Genomic DNA, 16740 nt, shown 5'->3' on the forward strand with positions numbered 1-16740 from the left:
CGGCTCCAGGCCAGAGACTGCTGCCCCGCGGTCTGCCTCGGCAGGCGTTCTGAGTGTGCCTGGTGTTTCTGCCAGAGCGCCCCTCCCGACACACGCCCCCGGCTCGGCCGTGTCGCTGCTGCTTTGAGCGTCTGTCCCCTCGCCCCGCCTGCCACCAGCTGCCAGTGGCCCCAGGCCCAAGTTGTCGTTCAGTTGCTCAGTCCTGTCCGACTGCGACCCCACGGACTGTAGCACCGTAGGCTCCTCTGTCCTTCACCATCTCCCAGAGCTTGCTCAAACTCATGTCCATCAAGTCAGTGATGCCACCCAACCATCTCATCCTGTCTCCCCTTCTCCTCCTGCCTTCAGTCTTTCCCAACATCAGGGTCTTTCCCAGTGAGGTGGCTCTTCTCACCAAGGGCAGGCAGCTCAGTGAACACTGGCTGAAGAATCAAACGCCACCCAAGGGCTTTGAGGCCTGAGCAGAGGCAGGCACCCACGGAGGCTTGGCTCTTTTCAACCTTCAGGTCACTTTGCAGCTCTCCTGCCCCGGGGCTGCAGTCCTCACGTGCACCCCTCCCGGGGGCTGGACGAGAGGCCTCCCAGAGCCACAAGCACGGCATCGCGTTCCTTTCCCGGGATGTTCCCTGCAGGCCAGGGTTCTCCGGTTCTGTTATAGGTTGTGGGGCCCGACATTTGCTCGCTCATTCCTTCTCTTCATGTTGAATTTCCAGAGTCTGCCTCTGTCCCAGAGGGCCATGTGCTCGCCTGTCCGTGGTTAAACCTTCACCAAGCCCACAGCCCTCCTCCTCCCCCAGCCCATCACACGCTCTCAAGGGCAGAGGTCCTGAGCTTGCGCGCTTGGTCCAGTCCCTGCTGAGAGACCGCCGAGCTGTGTCCTCCTGGGGCTGTAGGCGGGTTTGTCCTGGGCTCTGCTTTCTGCCTACAGGCTGCCTAACCGGCCCGTCATCAACACGCCAGTGGTGAGCACAGTGGTGTACAGTGAGGGGGCCCCGCTGCCTAGCCCCCTGGAGAGGCCCGTCCTGGTGGAGTTCGCCCTCCTGGAGACCGAGGAGCGCACCAAGCCGGTCTGCGTGTCCTGGAACCACTCCATCACGTAAGGGTGACGTCACCCCCTGCCCCCAGCACTGTGTGTCTCTGGGGGAGCTTTGCTGAGCCGGGGTGCCTGCCTGCAGGTCCCCAACACTCCGCTGGCAGAGCGTCCTGGTGGGGGGGCATTCGTCTGTGGTCCCTTTCTCCCCTTTCAGTCCCTCCTGGGGCGTCAGAGCCCTCCATAAGCACAAGTGCACACGCATGTACACGCATGCACACCTGGAAACACACGTGTGTGCACACGCACCCAGTTATGACCAGGCACGTGTGTGCATGAATGCACATGGACACATGCCTGGAAACACAGATGTGCACACTGTGTACACACTTGCACAGGCACACGCGGTGATCTCTCGAGAAGCCCAGCGTGGGGACAGGGTCACTCCCCTGCAGGACTCTTGCCAACAGGTGCCCCGGTCACCACCGGATAAGGCGGGGGCTCGTTCTGGACACACAGGGGTGGGAGTCAGAGACTGGGTCCCGGGTCCTCCCGCACTGACAGTGGGAAATCCCAGATGTGAGGGAGGGGTCCCTGTAGCAGACCAGAGTCCCTGACCTCAGCCGTCCCACCCTGGAGACCCACATGGCAGCTGCTGAGGCTGGCTTTACCGCTCAGTGGCCCCGCCCACAGCAGCAGCATCCGTCTGTCTCCGACCCCCGCACGCCGGGCTTGCACCCGGGACAGAGCCTTGCGCTCGCTCCAGTGCAGCCCAGACCTTCCCTGACATTGTGGATCCGCTGACGGCGGGGTGTCTGCCGCGGGGGCCCTGCGGGGCCATGGGCTGGCACTCCCGCTGGGAGGCAGGTTTGGCTCGGCACAGACCACGCATCACTCCCCCTCCTTCTGGTTTTTCCAAATTCTAGTTAACGAGCAGCCAGCATAGCGCCCGGAGGGTAGCAGACGCTTGGCTTACAAAAGAGAATGAGGGGCCCCCTTTGACGGGGAGGGCGGCGCTGAGGTCTGTCTGGCGCGCGCTGGGCCCGGCTGTCTCTCGTGGTCACTTGATTGGACCCCGGCAGTAAGCGGTGCGCTAATGACCCGCCCTCTGTGCTGCACCTGCCGGCCCGACCTTCACGTTCTTGGCAACGTGTGTGAGCCTTCACATCCCACTTCACAGATGAATAGACTAAGGATCAGAGATGTCGCTCGGCTTTCCCAGAGTCAGGAGGGCAGGGCCCTGCAGCAGCCTGTCATCTGGGGCTTCCCTTCAGTAAAACAGGGTAATAATGGGGCCCCGCTTCCAGGCGGCTGCCATAAAACTGTGTGCAATCTGAAGATGAAAGTGTGAAACAGACACACCAGGTCTCTTCTTAAATCATAGAGACTCAAAAGGAGACTAAAGCACAAAGTGGCTGTTTGAACAACTGACTAATGTCTCCGACAAAGAGGCCTGTGACACCCGTTGAAGTTTTACTGCTGGATGACGCATGAGATGTGTATTTCCGAGGGTGCTCATTAGAGGCCTGGGAAGGGAAGGGAGAGGGTTCACACGGTCGCCGGGGCGGCCAGCCTGCGGTCCTCACAGCGGGGACAGTGGTGCCTGGCCAGGGCACGGCAAGGACGTTGCTTGGGCTCCAGCAGGCGGGAGGGCCTCAGAGGCCCCTCCTCACCCCCTTTCCTCTGCAGCACCGGCGGGACTGGAGGGTGGTCGGCCAAAGGCTGCGAGCTGCTGTCCCGGAACCGGACCCACGTCGCCTGCCGATGCAGCCATGCTGCCAGCTCAGCCGTGCTCATGGACGTCTCCCGGCGTGAGGTGGGCACCACCCCCAGGGCCGCCCCTGCCCACCTGGCCAGTGTGTCCAGGGACCCATCCCTCTGGAAAATCAGCCTGGCCCCATGCCTACCCCTCTGCGAGCTCTGCCTCTACTTCTAAGGTCTCTGAACAAACCAATGCCAAGATTGCAAACTGTTCGGGAGGACTGGCCAGACTGTGTTAGGATTCCCATAATAAAACCCCCCGGAAGGGGTTTTCAAAGAGGCCACATTGTAAGTTAAAAACTGTGATGACCGCCCAGAACCTCAGGCTGAAACTCCTGGAATACACACCTCACTTCAACGCAGGGTGCTCAGCAGCCTGTTAGGTGATGCGGTTTATGCTGCACGCACATAAAATTTTAAGGACGAGACCGGGCGGGAACAATAGAGTTATTTCCCTCCGATGCCATACACACCACCCCCGGGAGGACAGAGGAGGCTCTGTCAGGAGCCGCAGAAGCGGTGGGCAGCTGATGTTTAACCTCCAGTCTTCAGTGGCCTCCGTGGGCCTCCGATGAGGCCATGGGGCCTAGGGGCAGGGTGGGGCTGGCCGTCGGGGGCGTGTGCTGCTGTTGAGGAGCCGGCCCGGGTGCCTTGGGGACCTCACCTTGTATTCAGGCCTGCCATGTGCCCCAGGCAGCCCGGCCACCGTCCCTCCCGGGACTCCCGGTCTGCAGCGGCCCAAGTGTCTGTTGCGTTCTCGGGAGGTGAGTCAGCCACAAGCCGCTGCCGACGGGGCGTCAGAGTGCCAACAGCAGAGACTGCGCCTCTGGGCGCTAGGACAGCAGGGCTTCCGTGGGCAGGGGCGCTTTCCAGCGGGAAGCACTGGCCTGCGGCCTGGACAGGGTTAATTGTGAATCATCTTTGTCCACAGAGGGGTGGGTTTGGGGGTCCCCGGATGGCCAGGAAGCTGAGCAGCACCAGGAGCAGCCTCGCAGGCAAAGGAAGCAGAAGGAAGTCCTGGTAGAAGAAATTAAACAAGAGTAGGAATCGAGGCCCCCCCACGCCCGGGTGCTTCAAAGCCAGAGGCGTCTGAAGAGCCCCTGGCCTCGGGGAGTGGGTGCTGCCACACTTCTGGAGCACTCGCAGCCCCCCCGGCACTCCCCCCCGCACCCCCAGGCCTGGCTCCTCACTTCCCCCAGGCAGCCTGGCTCACAGTTCTGTGCCCGTTCAGAACAGTGCTTTCTAGAAGTTGCCATAGAACCGGTTTGTTTGTTTCCCAAGTGCCGAACCTCCACCGGGCGCCGGACCCTAGACGCGTGTCCATCCTATTTTGAAAAATATTTGAAAAAAAAAAATCAGAGGGGACGACTGTGGTTTCCTGCAGCTCTGACACCTTGTTTTTTGTGTGAGCTGAGACTTTGTTGGAAGGTCTCTCAGCTCAGAATTGGCTCCGTACCTCCTGCCAGACAGCACAAGTTAGGCTTAAAGTTGTTTTTTGTTTTTTGTTTTTCGCTTTTTTGTCTGTTTTTACTTTGGCAAAACACACCTAACATGAAAGTGGCCATCTCGGCCGAGTCTGAGCGTGCAGGTCACGGGCACTGTGTCCGTCCACGGTGCTTGCAGCCGTCCCCCGGCACCTGCAGCCGTCCCCCGGCACCTGCAGCCGTCCCCCGGCACCTGCAGAACTTTGCTGTCAGCCCGACTGCTCGTTTCATTGTCATTCTTGGTTTCCGCTCCCCTGAGAGCCATGTGGCAGCCACCCTGGCTCCTGTCCACGTGATTAAGCATCAGTGTGTCTTGATTGTGCAAAAGCGCCTTCAGAGCCACGGCCCTCACGCATTCTCCCGCCCTTGGCCCACCCGCCCGCAGCACGGGGAGGTCCTGCCTCTGAAGATCGTGACCTACGCGGCCGTGTCCTTGTCGCTGGCCGCGCTGCTGGTGGCCTTCGTGCTCCTGGCGCTGGTGCGGACGCTGCGCTCCAACCTGAACGGCATCCACAAGAACCTCATCGCCGCGCTCTTCTCCTCCCAGCTGGTCTTTGTCATCGGGATCGCCCAGACCGAGAACCCGGTGAGGACCCTGCCCCCAGCCCCCTGTGGGGCCACCTGGGCACGTACGTGGACCGACCTTCCTCCAGGGCTGGAGCAGGAGGGGTCCTCCCACCCGTTCTTGGGGCCGGGCGGCGTGTCTGCGGCTGTTTCCAGGGATGGATGAGGCTGGGAGTCTGGTGGGAAGCTGGGGACCCAGGCCCTGCAGGTGGGCTTGTTGCTTTGCCCTCGGCAGGAATCTCCTTGCAAGGTCACCTTGGGAGCCAAGAGCTCTGTGCACATCAACTCTCACTTTCGTGATCCAGACACTTGCGATTACATCAGAGAGTACACTCGTGAGACCCCAGAGTCCTGCGAGCTGTCACTTGAGCCTGAAGCCATCCCTGCTGGGCCGTGTCTCCCAGCCCTGCATTTTCTGGGGAGTCACGGCCACACTCTCTGTGAAAGCACTGGTGTTGAGGACAGGCCAGAACTCAGCGATGCGGTGGTCCTGGGTCGGCAGGGTGACGAGAGAAGGGAGCCTGCGGGGAGAGAGAATCGTGGGGGAGAGGAGGAAGGGTGAACGTCAGTGTGATCACATTAAATACGGGGCGTCTCGCTCAAGCCGCCCCAGGTCACGTGGGCTCCTGGGGCATCACATGGGTTTGTGGGGTGTTACTTAGACTCCTGGAAGTTATGGTTAGGTGATTATACATCTGATATGATGGACCTCACAGAAAAATCCAGACCAACCTACACACACATTATAAGAAATAATTAAAGAGTTTAGCAAGGTAGCTGCCTATTATGGGGCTAGATGTATATAATCAGCTGCATTCTTGCCCACCAGCCACAGTGTATTTAAAAGGTAACATACAAAGGAGGGGGTGGAAACGACAGCACTTGGAGAACCTGGTCGAGACTGAAGTAGTTTGGCTTCAGGGAGGAGAGGGTAAAAGATGCGGCTGCAGCCAGAGTGGGGGCAGGGCACAGGCTGTTCTGTAGGATGTGAGGGATCTGAGTCCCAGAGGCATGGCTGGCGGGGCTGGGTCGAGGTCCCTGGGGCCTGGGGTAGGGACCTGCCCTGGAGGGGAGAAAAAGGCAAGAAGGAGGAGGGAGGCGTGTGGCTTGGTCCCTGGCTGGCTGCTAGTGGCTTTTTCCTTTTTCCCAAAGAGGTTTTCAGAGACCAGGGGTCACAGCCCCTCGATGGGGGTGAAGGAGGAGGCACGGGCTCTGTGCCCAAGGCTTTGCCTGCGTGCTCTGGCTCTTGGCAACCTCCCTGGGGCCCTGGGGGTGGCAGCATTCCTGCTCACAGGTGGGGAGCCCCGGGGCCGGCCAGGTTGCGTAACCCGGCCCAGGGCCGACAGTTCATCGTGGCTGAGTTCAGGGTCCATCACTAAATGGTGACCCCACTGGCCCTGGGACGACATGAGGCCAGCTGACCATCACACGTGCACATGAAGTGATGGCGGGAAGTTCGGAGTTTGCTCTCCTAATTCCGGTCTCTCCCGCGGTGAGCAGTGGGCCCTTAGCCTTTCAGTGGGCCGTTCCAGCTGCCACCTGCTGCTGACATAGGTGTCATTCCTCCGTCCCTCATGCAGTGAGGACTCGTGGTTGTCGCGGTGTTAAATCCCTGGAAGCGCCGCAGTCTCCATCCAGTCTCAGACGCAGACATGCGTGGGGGGTCAGGAGTGTCAGATGCCAACCTGGCCCCGCGGGGGCTGATGGGAGCGCTGCGCCAGCCCAGAGGACGGCTGAGCAGGACGGTCCCGTCGCTGTCCGGTGGGAGGGGCCCGGATCTCTGGTCATCTCTGTTGGCAGGCAGCCCTGTGCCACGGACAGCCATGGCCAGGCCTACATTTTGGTAAATGGACGGTGGTGACAGGGAAGAGGGTGGCTAGGGCTGAGGCTGGAGGTCAGAGGGGCACCAGGATGGCATCTTCCTGGTGTGGGGGGTGGAGCCGCGGCCAGGACCGGAGCAGGAGGAGAGGGCCAGGGGTCAGGACCCTGCGGACATGGAGGGAGGGGGCGGGGGCGCGATGCCTCGAGTGTCCAGAAGGGGGCGCGTCTGGGTGAGCCTGGACACACCGGTCCTTAGGAAGAGCAGAGCTGGGCGTGAGGGACCAGCCCTCACTGCAGGAGGAAGCGTGTCTGTGAGCGTGGACGGCCCGGAGAGCATGCAGTGTTAGGAAAAAGGCACAGCCGTACTGGCTCGCTGGCCCGGGGGCCCTTGCAGGTTAGCGCTCTCCCTTCTCTGACCCTCCGGAGGAGGGTGTTAGGGAGAGAGACAGGGCGTCCAAGCAGACGACCTTGAGAGGGCTCCATGATGACCTTGGCAGCTCTCCAGTCCTGGCACAGAGGACGGGCCCGTATTTGTCAGGCTCCCAGGGCAGGCGGGGGCACTGGACTGGCTGGGCTGCCCCTCTGCACCTGCCGGGCTCAGCACACCTCTCCCTGCCTGCGAGTCCCTATCCCTGCGCCAGCCGGGGGCAGGGGGCGGGGGGCTGCGTGACTCAGGGCAAAACCCCTCAAGGGTGTCTTTGAGTGGTCGGAACAGAGGGACGGAGAGCTGGGGACGGGCCACTCCTCGCAACCAAACCCGGCGTGAGAAACGCTCAGGGGCTGTTGCTGGCTTCAAGCTCTGACTCACCGGCCCCTGGAAGGGGAGCCGAATGGTCTCCATGCGCTGGTGAGCACGAATAAGAGGAATGCCGTGCACGTAATTCTGGGGCTTGGCGCCGTGCCTGGTTTTGATGGGTTTTCTGTAAACTGAAGTCCCCTCTCCAGGCGAGGTTTTCATCTCCCAGATTACTGGCAGGTTGAAATGATTTATTGTGCATTAGTGTTTGCCTTTGTTCTGTTTCTGGAAAAGGTAGTACCTTTGGTGCAGAAGCCCCTGAATGTATGGTCCCATTACATTTTAAAACATCGGCTTCTGGCACATGGGGACTTTTCCCCCCCCAAAGGTGGTTTTGTGGGTTTACTTTTCATGTGATATAAGGCAGCACACCAGTCTCTTCCCCCTTCTTCATTCTGCTGCGCCAACCATGGGTCAAAGGTGGCTCAGTGGTAAAGAATTCTCCTGCCAATGCTGGAGACGCAAGGTTCAATCCCTGGGTCAAGAGGATCCCCTGGAGAAGGAAATGGCAACCCACTCCAGTACTCTTGCCTGGAGAAGCCCATGGACAGAGGAGCCAGGTGGGCTTCAGTCCACAGAGTCGCAAAGAGTCGGACATGACTGAGCACACACACGAGCCAGCTGTGCTTTGCACAGCGGGGCTGGGGGTTGGTATGGGGCGGACCCAGCCTCAGGCTCACCCTCTGCGGCCAGGCTGACCGCTCTGCCCGTCCCTAAGGCTGGACTCCCCCAGCGGGGCTGGGGGTTGGTATGGGGCGGACCCAGCCTCAGGCTCACCCTCTGCGGCCAGGCTGACCGCTCTGCCCGTCCCTAAGGGTGGACTCCCCCAGCGGGGCTGGGGGTTGGTATGGGGCGGACCCAGCCTCAGGCTCACCCTCTGCGGCCAGGCTGACCGCTCTGCCCGTCCCTAAGGGTGGACTCCCCCAGCGGGGCTGGGGGTTGGTATGGGGCGGACCCAGCCTCAGGCTCACCCTCTGCGGCCAGGCTGACCGCTCTGCCCGTCCCTAAGGCTGGACTCCCCCAGCGGGGCTGGGGATTGGTATGGGGCGGACCCAGCCTCAGGCTCACCCTCTGCGGCCAGGCTGACCGCTCTGCCCGTCCCTAAGGCTGGACTCCCCCAGCGGGGCTGGGGGTTGGTATGGGGCGGACCCAGCCTCAGGCTCACCCTCTGCGGCCAGGCTGACCGCTCTGCCCGTCCCTAAGGGTGGACTCCCCCATTTCCTGTGCAGCGTTGGAGACACAGGGTGTGTCTCCAGCCATCACCTAAGGTTCTGTTTTTGCTTCTGCTTGGGTTCCCGCTTTGTGCTGCATTTGACAGATGTTAATCTTAAAAAGGGTCCCTCCCACATGTCCGGGGCTCTGTTCCTGGAGAGAACCCAGGTGGACTCAATGGCAGGTGGCACTGGGGCTTCCAAAAAGCCTGGGCCCTGGGGACCCCTCACGAGGAGGCTGCCCAGGACTGAGCAGAGAGGCCTCAGCGTGCGTCACGTGGTGGCCCTCGGTCTCCAACTCGGTGTCTGTTGGGACGGAAGTGTCTCTTTGGCACAGACGGTGAGACCCGGGGAGGTCGGGCTGGCCAGATAGCAGTGAGGATTGGACAGGATGTCTCAAGGGGAGAGGCTCTGCGAGGGCGTGGCCCAGCTAGGTGTGGCTCTACAGGGGCGTGGCTCCGCGGTGGGGGGTGGTACCCTCGGGGGCGTGGCTCCGAGGGGCGTGGCTCTACAGAGGGTGTGGCTCCGCAGGGATCTGTGGGACCCCGCAGGGGTGACCAGGGACTTTCTCCTCCTTCCCCCATCTGTCCTTCCTCTGCTCTCCTGCCAGTCCAGCCTCCTGGGACCTGGAGGGAAGGCTGCCCAGCCGCTGGGCCTTGGGTTCCGGACCGGGCAGCCAGCCTCCCCCCAGCAGGACGGGTGAGGCTGCTCTGAGCCAAGGCAGAGGTCTTGAAGTTTCGTCCCTGGGCACCTGGGACTGGATGTGCACCGATGGCCTCAGGCTGGACGCCCCGATCCCACAGTGTCCCCAGCCCTGCCCTCCCAACACTACCTTCCTCCTGTTCTCGACTCACCTTCGGTGTCCAGGGACTCAGGGCTGGTCGCCAAGGCCCCCAGAGGCCGGGAAGCTGAGCCTCGACTATGGAGGTTGACTTTCTCTTCCCGACACTCAGCCCCACCAGCCGGAGACAGAAACATAACAAACGCTGCCCACCCTGCTTTCTTCTGTGGGAGGCAGAGGCCCCGATAAATCAGCACAGGCACGGTGACTTCTTTCTTATTTGATGGCGCGGTCACAGGCCTGAGGCTCCTTCTCACAGGCCGCACCTGGACTGCGGAGACCTGCAGGAGAGTCCAAGTGGTGGATGAAGGCCACGCTCACCATCGGGGCCACAGCCTGAGCTGTCTCCATGATACGTATTTTTTAGTGTTAAATGAAATGTCAACATTAAAAAATTTGGAGCCATGAGGTGAAAATACAAATTTCTAGCTTCTAAAAACTGTCGAGACTGTGTGCACCCATCACCCGGGTTAGGCTCACTCGTGGCGCTGACCTCGGTTGGGGGTCGGGTGTCCTGGGGCCCCCAGGCACCTTACTCCCTGTGCTCTGTTCCGCGTGGGGAGCCTGAGACGCTGGCACTGTTGGCGCTCAGCTGCACTTGGGTCAATCAGGGAAAACCACTGAGCTGCTTTCCTTTCTCAGACCTGCGTGCCCTCTTGTTTGCAGCGTGCTGGATTTGGTCCCTCCCCAGGGCCCCACCCCAGCCCCTCCCGGGGCCGTCTAGACCTCACCTCACCCCCACTCCCTCCAGCCCGCCCCGCCCCCAGGCGCCCCGTCCCCAGCCGCCTGGCCGTCAGCCCACCGTGCAGGGTGAGGGCCGCACTCAGCCGCTGCCTCTTCCGCAGTTCCTGTGCACGGTGATCGCCATCCTCCTGCACTACGTCTACATGAGCACCTTCTCCTGGACCTTCGTGGAAAGCCTACACATCTACCGCATGCTGACCGAGGTGCGCAACATCGACGCGGGGCCCATGCGCTTCTACTACGTGGTGGGCTGGGGCATCCCGGCCATCGTCACAGGTGAGCATGCGCAGAGCGGCCACTCCCGGCCGGGGACCCGCGGGACATCGCAGGAACCCACGTCAGTGCCCCCAGTTGCTGGCAGGGGAGCTCTCTGGCCTCGTCCTGGGCACCCAGCACCCACATCTGCTCACAGGAGTGTGATCACTCAGTGTCCCTGTCAGGTGTGAGTGCACTGAGGGCTGGGTTCAGGCCATTCAGGGTTCTTTCTGGCACCTAACAGACAAAAACTCCCATGTCTGCCCGCTTTGTGGACAGATGGGTGAGTGGATGCATGGTAAATGACAGACAGATGGGTGGGTGGAGAGGTTGGTGAGTGGATGGATGGATGGATGGATGGATGGGTGGATGGATGGATGGGTGGGTAGGATGGATGGATGGATGGATAGGTAGATGAGTAGTTGGATCAGTGGTGGAGAGATGGGTGGATGGATGGATGAGTGGTTAGGATGGATGGATGGATGGGTAGATGAGTGGTTGGATCAGTGGTGGAGAGATGGGTGGATGGATGGATGAGTGGTTAGGATGGATAGATGGATGGGTAGATGAGCGGTTGGATCAGTGGGCGGGTGGATGGAAGAAGGAGTTAATGAATGAACAGAGCAGTGGCACTTCCTCAGCACACTTTTCTCTAAACATCAGGAAGTCAAAGTTTGCTTCCTGTGGGGAAAGATCCCCACGGGTATCACAACAGGTGAGCGGCACCCTCTCTCCTCGCAGCACCTGGGTTCTAGGGACCCAGACAGGGAGTCTGAGGCTGGGGCAGTGGGAGAAGGGGCAGTTGCTGCCCCGGGCCTCTGTCCGGCAGCCACCCTGGGGTCAGAGCCAGGGCCGATCATCGTGCCTCCTGGTTGCCACGGCAGCATCTCCGACTGCTCTGCTCTGCTCTCTCCTGCCCTGCTCCTGCCCGGACAGTCTGGGCAATGGGCTCTCCTGTTGTGAGCCCTCTCCCTGGGCTCCCAGGGACCCTGAGTGACCACTGTCACCTCTGTCCAGGGCTGCTGGGGGGGCAGTGGGGCCTCCCGTGCCGGCAGCCACCCCTCTTAACCCAGAGAGTGACCCTGGCAGACACACCATGCCACGTGTCTCTGGTCAGCTCGGGAGAAAGGTGCTGAGTCAGGTGGTCTCTGAGCCCCAAAGACTGGGAAGAACAAGGGCTCAGAGCGGCTGGTTTCAGGGGCCCCCACTGCCCATCTACTGAACCCCTGAAGCCAAGACCTGGTCCTGCTTGGACACTCAGGACACTCACCTCATCTTGAATTTCATCTTCAATCTGCTCTGAGCCTCAATTATTATTTGTTTTTTTTTTTTTAATTAGCAAATTAACCTCAGAGACCAGAATGTCAGATTTTATTTACATTAAATTCTATAAAGAGGAGTGAAGAAATCAGGTCGGAATTATTTGCCAATTTGCTTATTTTACAAAGCGAAGAGTTAAAGTTTGCCATCTGGTTTTCCAGGCTTCCCCAGTGGCTCAGACAGTAAAGAATCTGCCCGCAATGCAGAAGACCAGGTTCAATCCCTAAGTTGGGAAGATCCCCTGGAGGAGGGCATGGCAGCCCACTTCAGTACTCTTGCCTGGAGAATCCCATGGACAGAGGAGCCTGGCGGGCTACAGTCCATGGGGTCGCAAAGAGTCAGACACGGCTGAAAGACTCACACTTTTCTGTGCCCCCAGTAAACTTAGAGTGTGGCTTCTGGTCTGTAATGTACCCCATGGCCGGTTATCCGTGGCCTGGGGCCGTAGTAGTATTTGTGATGGGAACGGAGTTCGCTGCATGCACAGATGATGTCCCACCTGTAGATAAGCCCCAGTCCGATGGGCAGCCCCAGGGCCACGCTCAGGAGCCGATGTCCTGGCCGGCATGGGCTGAGGTTTAAGCACAGGTGTTCCCACTTCAGGGCTTCCGAGACAAAAGTATCACACACTGGGGGGCTTAAAAGACAAACAGAAGCTTCTTCTCTCGCAGGCCTGGAGGCCAGAGTACAGAATCAAGGGGTAGGCAGGATGCTCTCTTTCAGAGGCCCTGGGAGTAGTCTGCCCCCTCTGGTCCCCGGGCTGCCGGCAGCCTGGCCTTGTGGCTGCGTCCCTCCCGTCTCCCCTCCCCCATGTCTGTGTCCATCTCCTCCTCCTTCTGAGACACCGGTCATTGGATGGAGCTGCTGCTGCTGCTACGTCGCTTCAGTCGTGTCCGACTCTGTGCAGCCCCATAGACGGCAGCCCACCAGGGATTCTCCAAGCAGGAATACTGGAATGGGTTGGCATTTCCTTCTCCAATGCATGAAAGTGAAAAGTGAAAGTGAAGTCGCTTAGTTGTGTCCAACCCTTCGCGACCCCATGGACTGCAGCCCACCAGGCTCCTCCGTCCACGGGATTTTCCAGGCAAAAGTACAGGAGTGGGTTGCCATTGCCTTCTCCGAGGGCCCACCCTAAATCCAGGATGACCTCATCTTAGATCTTCAGCACACTTCCATCTGCCAAGACTGTATTTCCACATAAGGCCACATTCAGAGATTCAGGGAACACTATTCAGGCTGCTCCAAGGCAGCCACATGGGAGGTCACGGGGCTGAGGCCATGCCGAGCCCCTACTGGGACACTCGGGACCTTCGTAGAAGAAACTCGAGCCCCCACGAAGGGCTTCTGCACCGGTGGACTAGAGCTGGGTCCACGTGGTCACTCCAAGTGGGGCCGTCCTCACCTGCGAGCCGGAGGCACCGAGCCCCGGCTCACATCACGGGCGCTGTTGGCCCCAGGCTGGCCCAAGGCGCACTGCGAGGGAGCCAGCAGGAGGCCGTCCTGCACAGGCAGCCTGTCCCTCCGAGGACGAGGACTGCCCACGGGGAGAGAGGCTGCTCTCAGTGCCCTTTTGCCTCACACCCTCTCCCGGTCGACCCCGATCTGGGCAGGGGCACCGCCAGTGCAGAAACGCCTCTCCTCTAAGGCGGCGCTGGAATCTCAGTTCAGACCGTTCACGTTTCTAACTTGCTTTAAGAACAGTTTTGGGTGCTTTCCTTTTTTTAATGCCTAAGTCTCTTGCCAAAGAACTTAAGGCGGTTCCCGGGACCTCGGCTGGAACGAGGCATGGTTCCGGCCACACTCTGGCCCACGTGGACCCCACTCCAGCCCGGCCCAGCCTCGGGTTAGTCCCCGGCCAGCCGTGCTCCCATCAGGTCTCCCACGTGCTGGGCCCTGAGGACACACGCCCCCAGCCCCGCAGCCTGGTTCCTCTGAGCCTTCCAGGGCGGAGGGTCCTGAATGGGGGTCTGGGGACACTCCAGTTGTGGGCCACCCCTCATCGGGACGGCCCTCACTCGTCCCCTGCCTGTTGTCCAGGACTCGCGGTGGGCCTGGACCCGCAGGGCTACGGAAACCCGGACTTCTGCTGGCTGTCCCTTCGAGACACCCTGATCTGGAGCTTCGCGGGGCCCATTGGGACCGTGGTAGTTGTGAGTGCTCAGAAGCCCTGACCCTCAGGGGCGGGAGGCTGGGTGCCCCTCGCACGAGTTGAGTGGTGTTGAGAGCCCATGGGTTACCGGCTCCACTGGCCATCTGGACAGGACTGGAGGGGCTGACCTCCCAGTGATGCAGCTGCGTCCTCAGACTCGTGGATTCCAGGCTTTGGTCCACATCCACGTTCACTCAGACCACTCAGCATCTGCCCCCAGCAGGCTCCTGGGCCCTGAGGGCTCATCTCGGGGGGGCACACCCCCCCAAGATGAGGGCTGAAGACCCTCAGAAGCCTTTGGGTTGTGACAGTACCGTGAGGCTGCCACCTGACTTTGGGATTTTCTGTTTGTTTTTTTTTTTTTCAGGTCAACACAGTCATTTTTGTCCTGTCTGCAAAGGTTTCCTGCCAGAGGAAGCGCCATTATTATGAAAGAAAACGGGTCGTGTAAGTTGGTGCTAAACCCGGGCAGTGGGTGGGACTGGACCCAGCCCCTTCTGAGACCCCACCGGGCAGAGCCTGTGAACGTGCCCGTCACCCAGCGGGTCAGCTGCTGGCTTTTCCGGGCCAGGTCACGGGGTCACAGCAGTGGGGCTCGGCGGGCTGCAGTGGGGAGGGGGCAGCTGAGTCTGGCCGTGTCTGGGCTGAGCCCGGCGGGCCTGGGGCGGGGGGCCGGGATGGCAGCCTGGACCAGGGAGGGGCGCGCTGGACCCCAGAGGTTTTTGGGGTGCAGGACACACGGGGCTTGGTGGCAGAGTCCCCGAAGGGAGACGGGTGAGCAGTGACGCCCGGCGTTCACCTGGGACGGGCCAGGGTGGGGTGGGGGGGACAGTGACAGCAGATGGGGGAGGTGCCTGGAGTGGGGGCGGGGTGGAACGTTCCAGGCCGTGGTGATGTTGGTGCCGCAGGAGGGGAGGTACTCGCCCAGCGAGAGGAGAGGACGTGCAGCACAGCGAGAGTGGGGGCCCCGCAGAGAGGGTGCCTCCAGCGTTTGGGGGCTGGACCAGGGCAGGGGACCTATAAAACAGCCTTGGGGAGGCAGGGCGGCAGCTGAGAGTGCAGCGTGGGGCCCAGGAGCCACGAAATGGCCAGAGCAGGGGTGACCACTGGGCCAGGTGACCCAAGCTGGGGGCCAGGAACGGGAGGGTGTGCGAGGAGGAGCTTTGAGGCAACAGGAGGCTCCTGTCCGCACACCCCCCGGAAGAGCAGAGTCTGAAACGGCTGTGGAGGGGTGGAGACCTGGGCAGGGGACGCAGGGCAGCCTGGTCATTGGCTCCACCGCCCTCCATCTCCTCCACCACTCGCATGCACCTTTCCGAGCACTTAACTCACCTTAACGCACATGGTCCCGCCACCCCCATGACCCCACGAGGGGTGCACATCGCCAGCCCCCTGACAGCTGGGAAGATGGGGGCAGGGAGCGGGGAGCCCTAGCGAGTAGCCTGCATGGGGGCCTGACACCCCTCTTCTTGCCCCTCACCTCCTCCGGGTCCACGGAAACTCCCAGGCCTATGCACCAGGCTCCCCACGTCGCTGTGGACACGGCCCGTCCCCTGCCTTGGTCCCCAGCTTCTTGATTACCTCAGTTCAGTTCAATTGCTCAGTCGTGTCTGATTCTTTGCAATCCCATGGACCACAGCATTCCAGGCCTCCCTGTCCATCACCAGCTCTCGGAGTTTACCCAAACTCAAGTGCATCGAATCGGTGATGCCATCCAACCGTCTCATCCTCTGTCGTCCCCTTCTCCTCCCGCCTTCAGTCTTTCCCAGCATCAGGGCCTTTTCCAATGAAAAGACCTTCCCCTTTGCTGGTTAAGTCCTCGCCTGCGTTTCACCTCCCCGCTAAGCTCCACCTGCCTTTTCCCCTGTGAGCCTCGTGGTAGATGCTTGGAGAGGCAGTGGGAAGGAACGGTGGCGGGGTAGGGCGGGTGATAGCGGAGGGGCGGGGCATGCCCGACACTCAGCCGTTGCCCCGCCCCCAGCGCCCTCCTGAGGACCAACTTTCTGCTGCTGCTGCTCATCAGCGCCACCTGGCTGCTGGGGCTGCTGGCTGTGAACGGAGACGCGCTCGCCTTCCACTACCTCTTCGCTGTCTTCAGCTGCTTACAGGTGGGCGGCCGGGGAGTGACCCTGCGGGGCCGGCCCTGGGGCGGTCAGGGCTCACCCATGCTGCTTCCTGCCCCCCCGGGGAGACCCTTGACCTGCCATCCAGGCTGCGTCCTGGCTCTCCGGACACACGGGACCACGCCGCGGCTGTCTGGCCGGTGTCACCGCGGTGTGTGCGGGGCTACGGCAACGCCTCGTCGTGGTCCTGCTGCCAAAGACGAGCCTGCTGCTGCAAACGCAGCTCTGCTCGCAGCCCCCCGCCCCAGGGACCCCGCTCCACGGCCCCCTGTGTCTGTCAGGACACAGAGGTCTGCTCAGCTGGAAGGGGCCTCACGCTGTCCCAGCCCGGTGTAGACCCCGCTGTGTCCTGAGAGTGCTGACCATTTACAGCCCACATCGAGGGCTTCCCCAGACCCTGACTGATGATGCGACATTGGGGGCCCAGATGCCCCGAGGGCTGGGGCCCAGGAAGGGGTGGTCCTCCAGGCACCTGGCGGCCCGCTGCCTGCCCTTACCAGGCCCCTCCTGGAGAAATCGGAAGCGCCCAGGGCAGGGAGGCCAGGTGTGGGCCCTGCTGGGCTCCTCGCGGTCTCTGGGCAGGCAGGCACGCGCGGTGGCCGCAGCCGGGTGTCTCCCCGCGAGGCCGAGCCGCGCTGACC

At 61.4% G+C, this 16740-nt stretch overlaps 1 protein-coding gene across 2 annotated transcripts in view; it reads left to right on the forward strand.

Moving 5' to 3' along the window:
* Positions 1–16740, forward strand: part of CELSR1 (cadherin EGF LAG seven-pass G-type receptor 1) — a 146317-nt gene that overhangs the window by 124453 nt on the left and 5124 nt on the right. For both annotated transcript variants that reach the window (XM_025282673.3, XM_044940747.2), the window contains exons 22-28: positions 929–1096; positions 2720–2846; positions 4661–4861; positions 10354–10528; positions 13865–13977; positions 14344–14423; positions 15958–16084. In XM_025282673.3, the coding sequence (XP_025138458.3) occupies positions 929–1096; positions 2720–2846; positions 4661–4861; positions 10354–10528; positions 13865–13977; positions 14344–14423; positions 15958–16084 (991 nt within the window). The remainder of the gene's footprint in view (positions 1–928; positions 1097–2719; positions 2847–4660; positions 4862–10353; positions 10529–13864; positions 13978–14343; positions 14424–15957; positions 16085–16740) is intronic.

The sequence above is a fragment of the Bubalus bubalis genome, chromosome 4, assembly GCF_019923935.1.
Source record: "Bubalus bubalis isolate 160015118507 breed Murrah chromosome 4, NDDB_SH_1, whole genome shotgun sequence".
Lineage (NCBI taxonomy): Eukaryota > Metazoa > Chordata > Mammalia > Artiodactyla > Bovidae > Bubalus > Bubalus bubalis.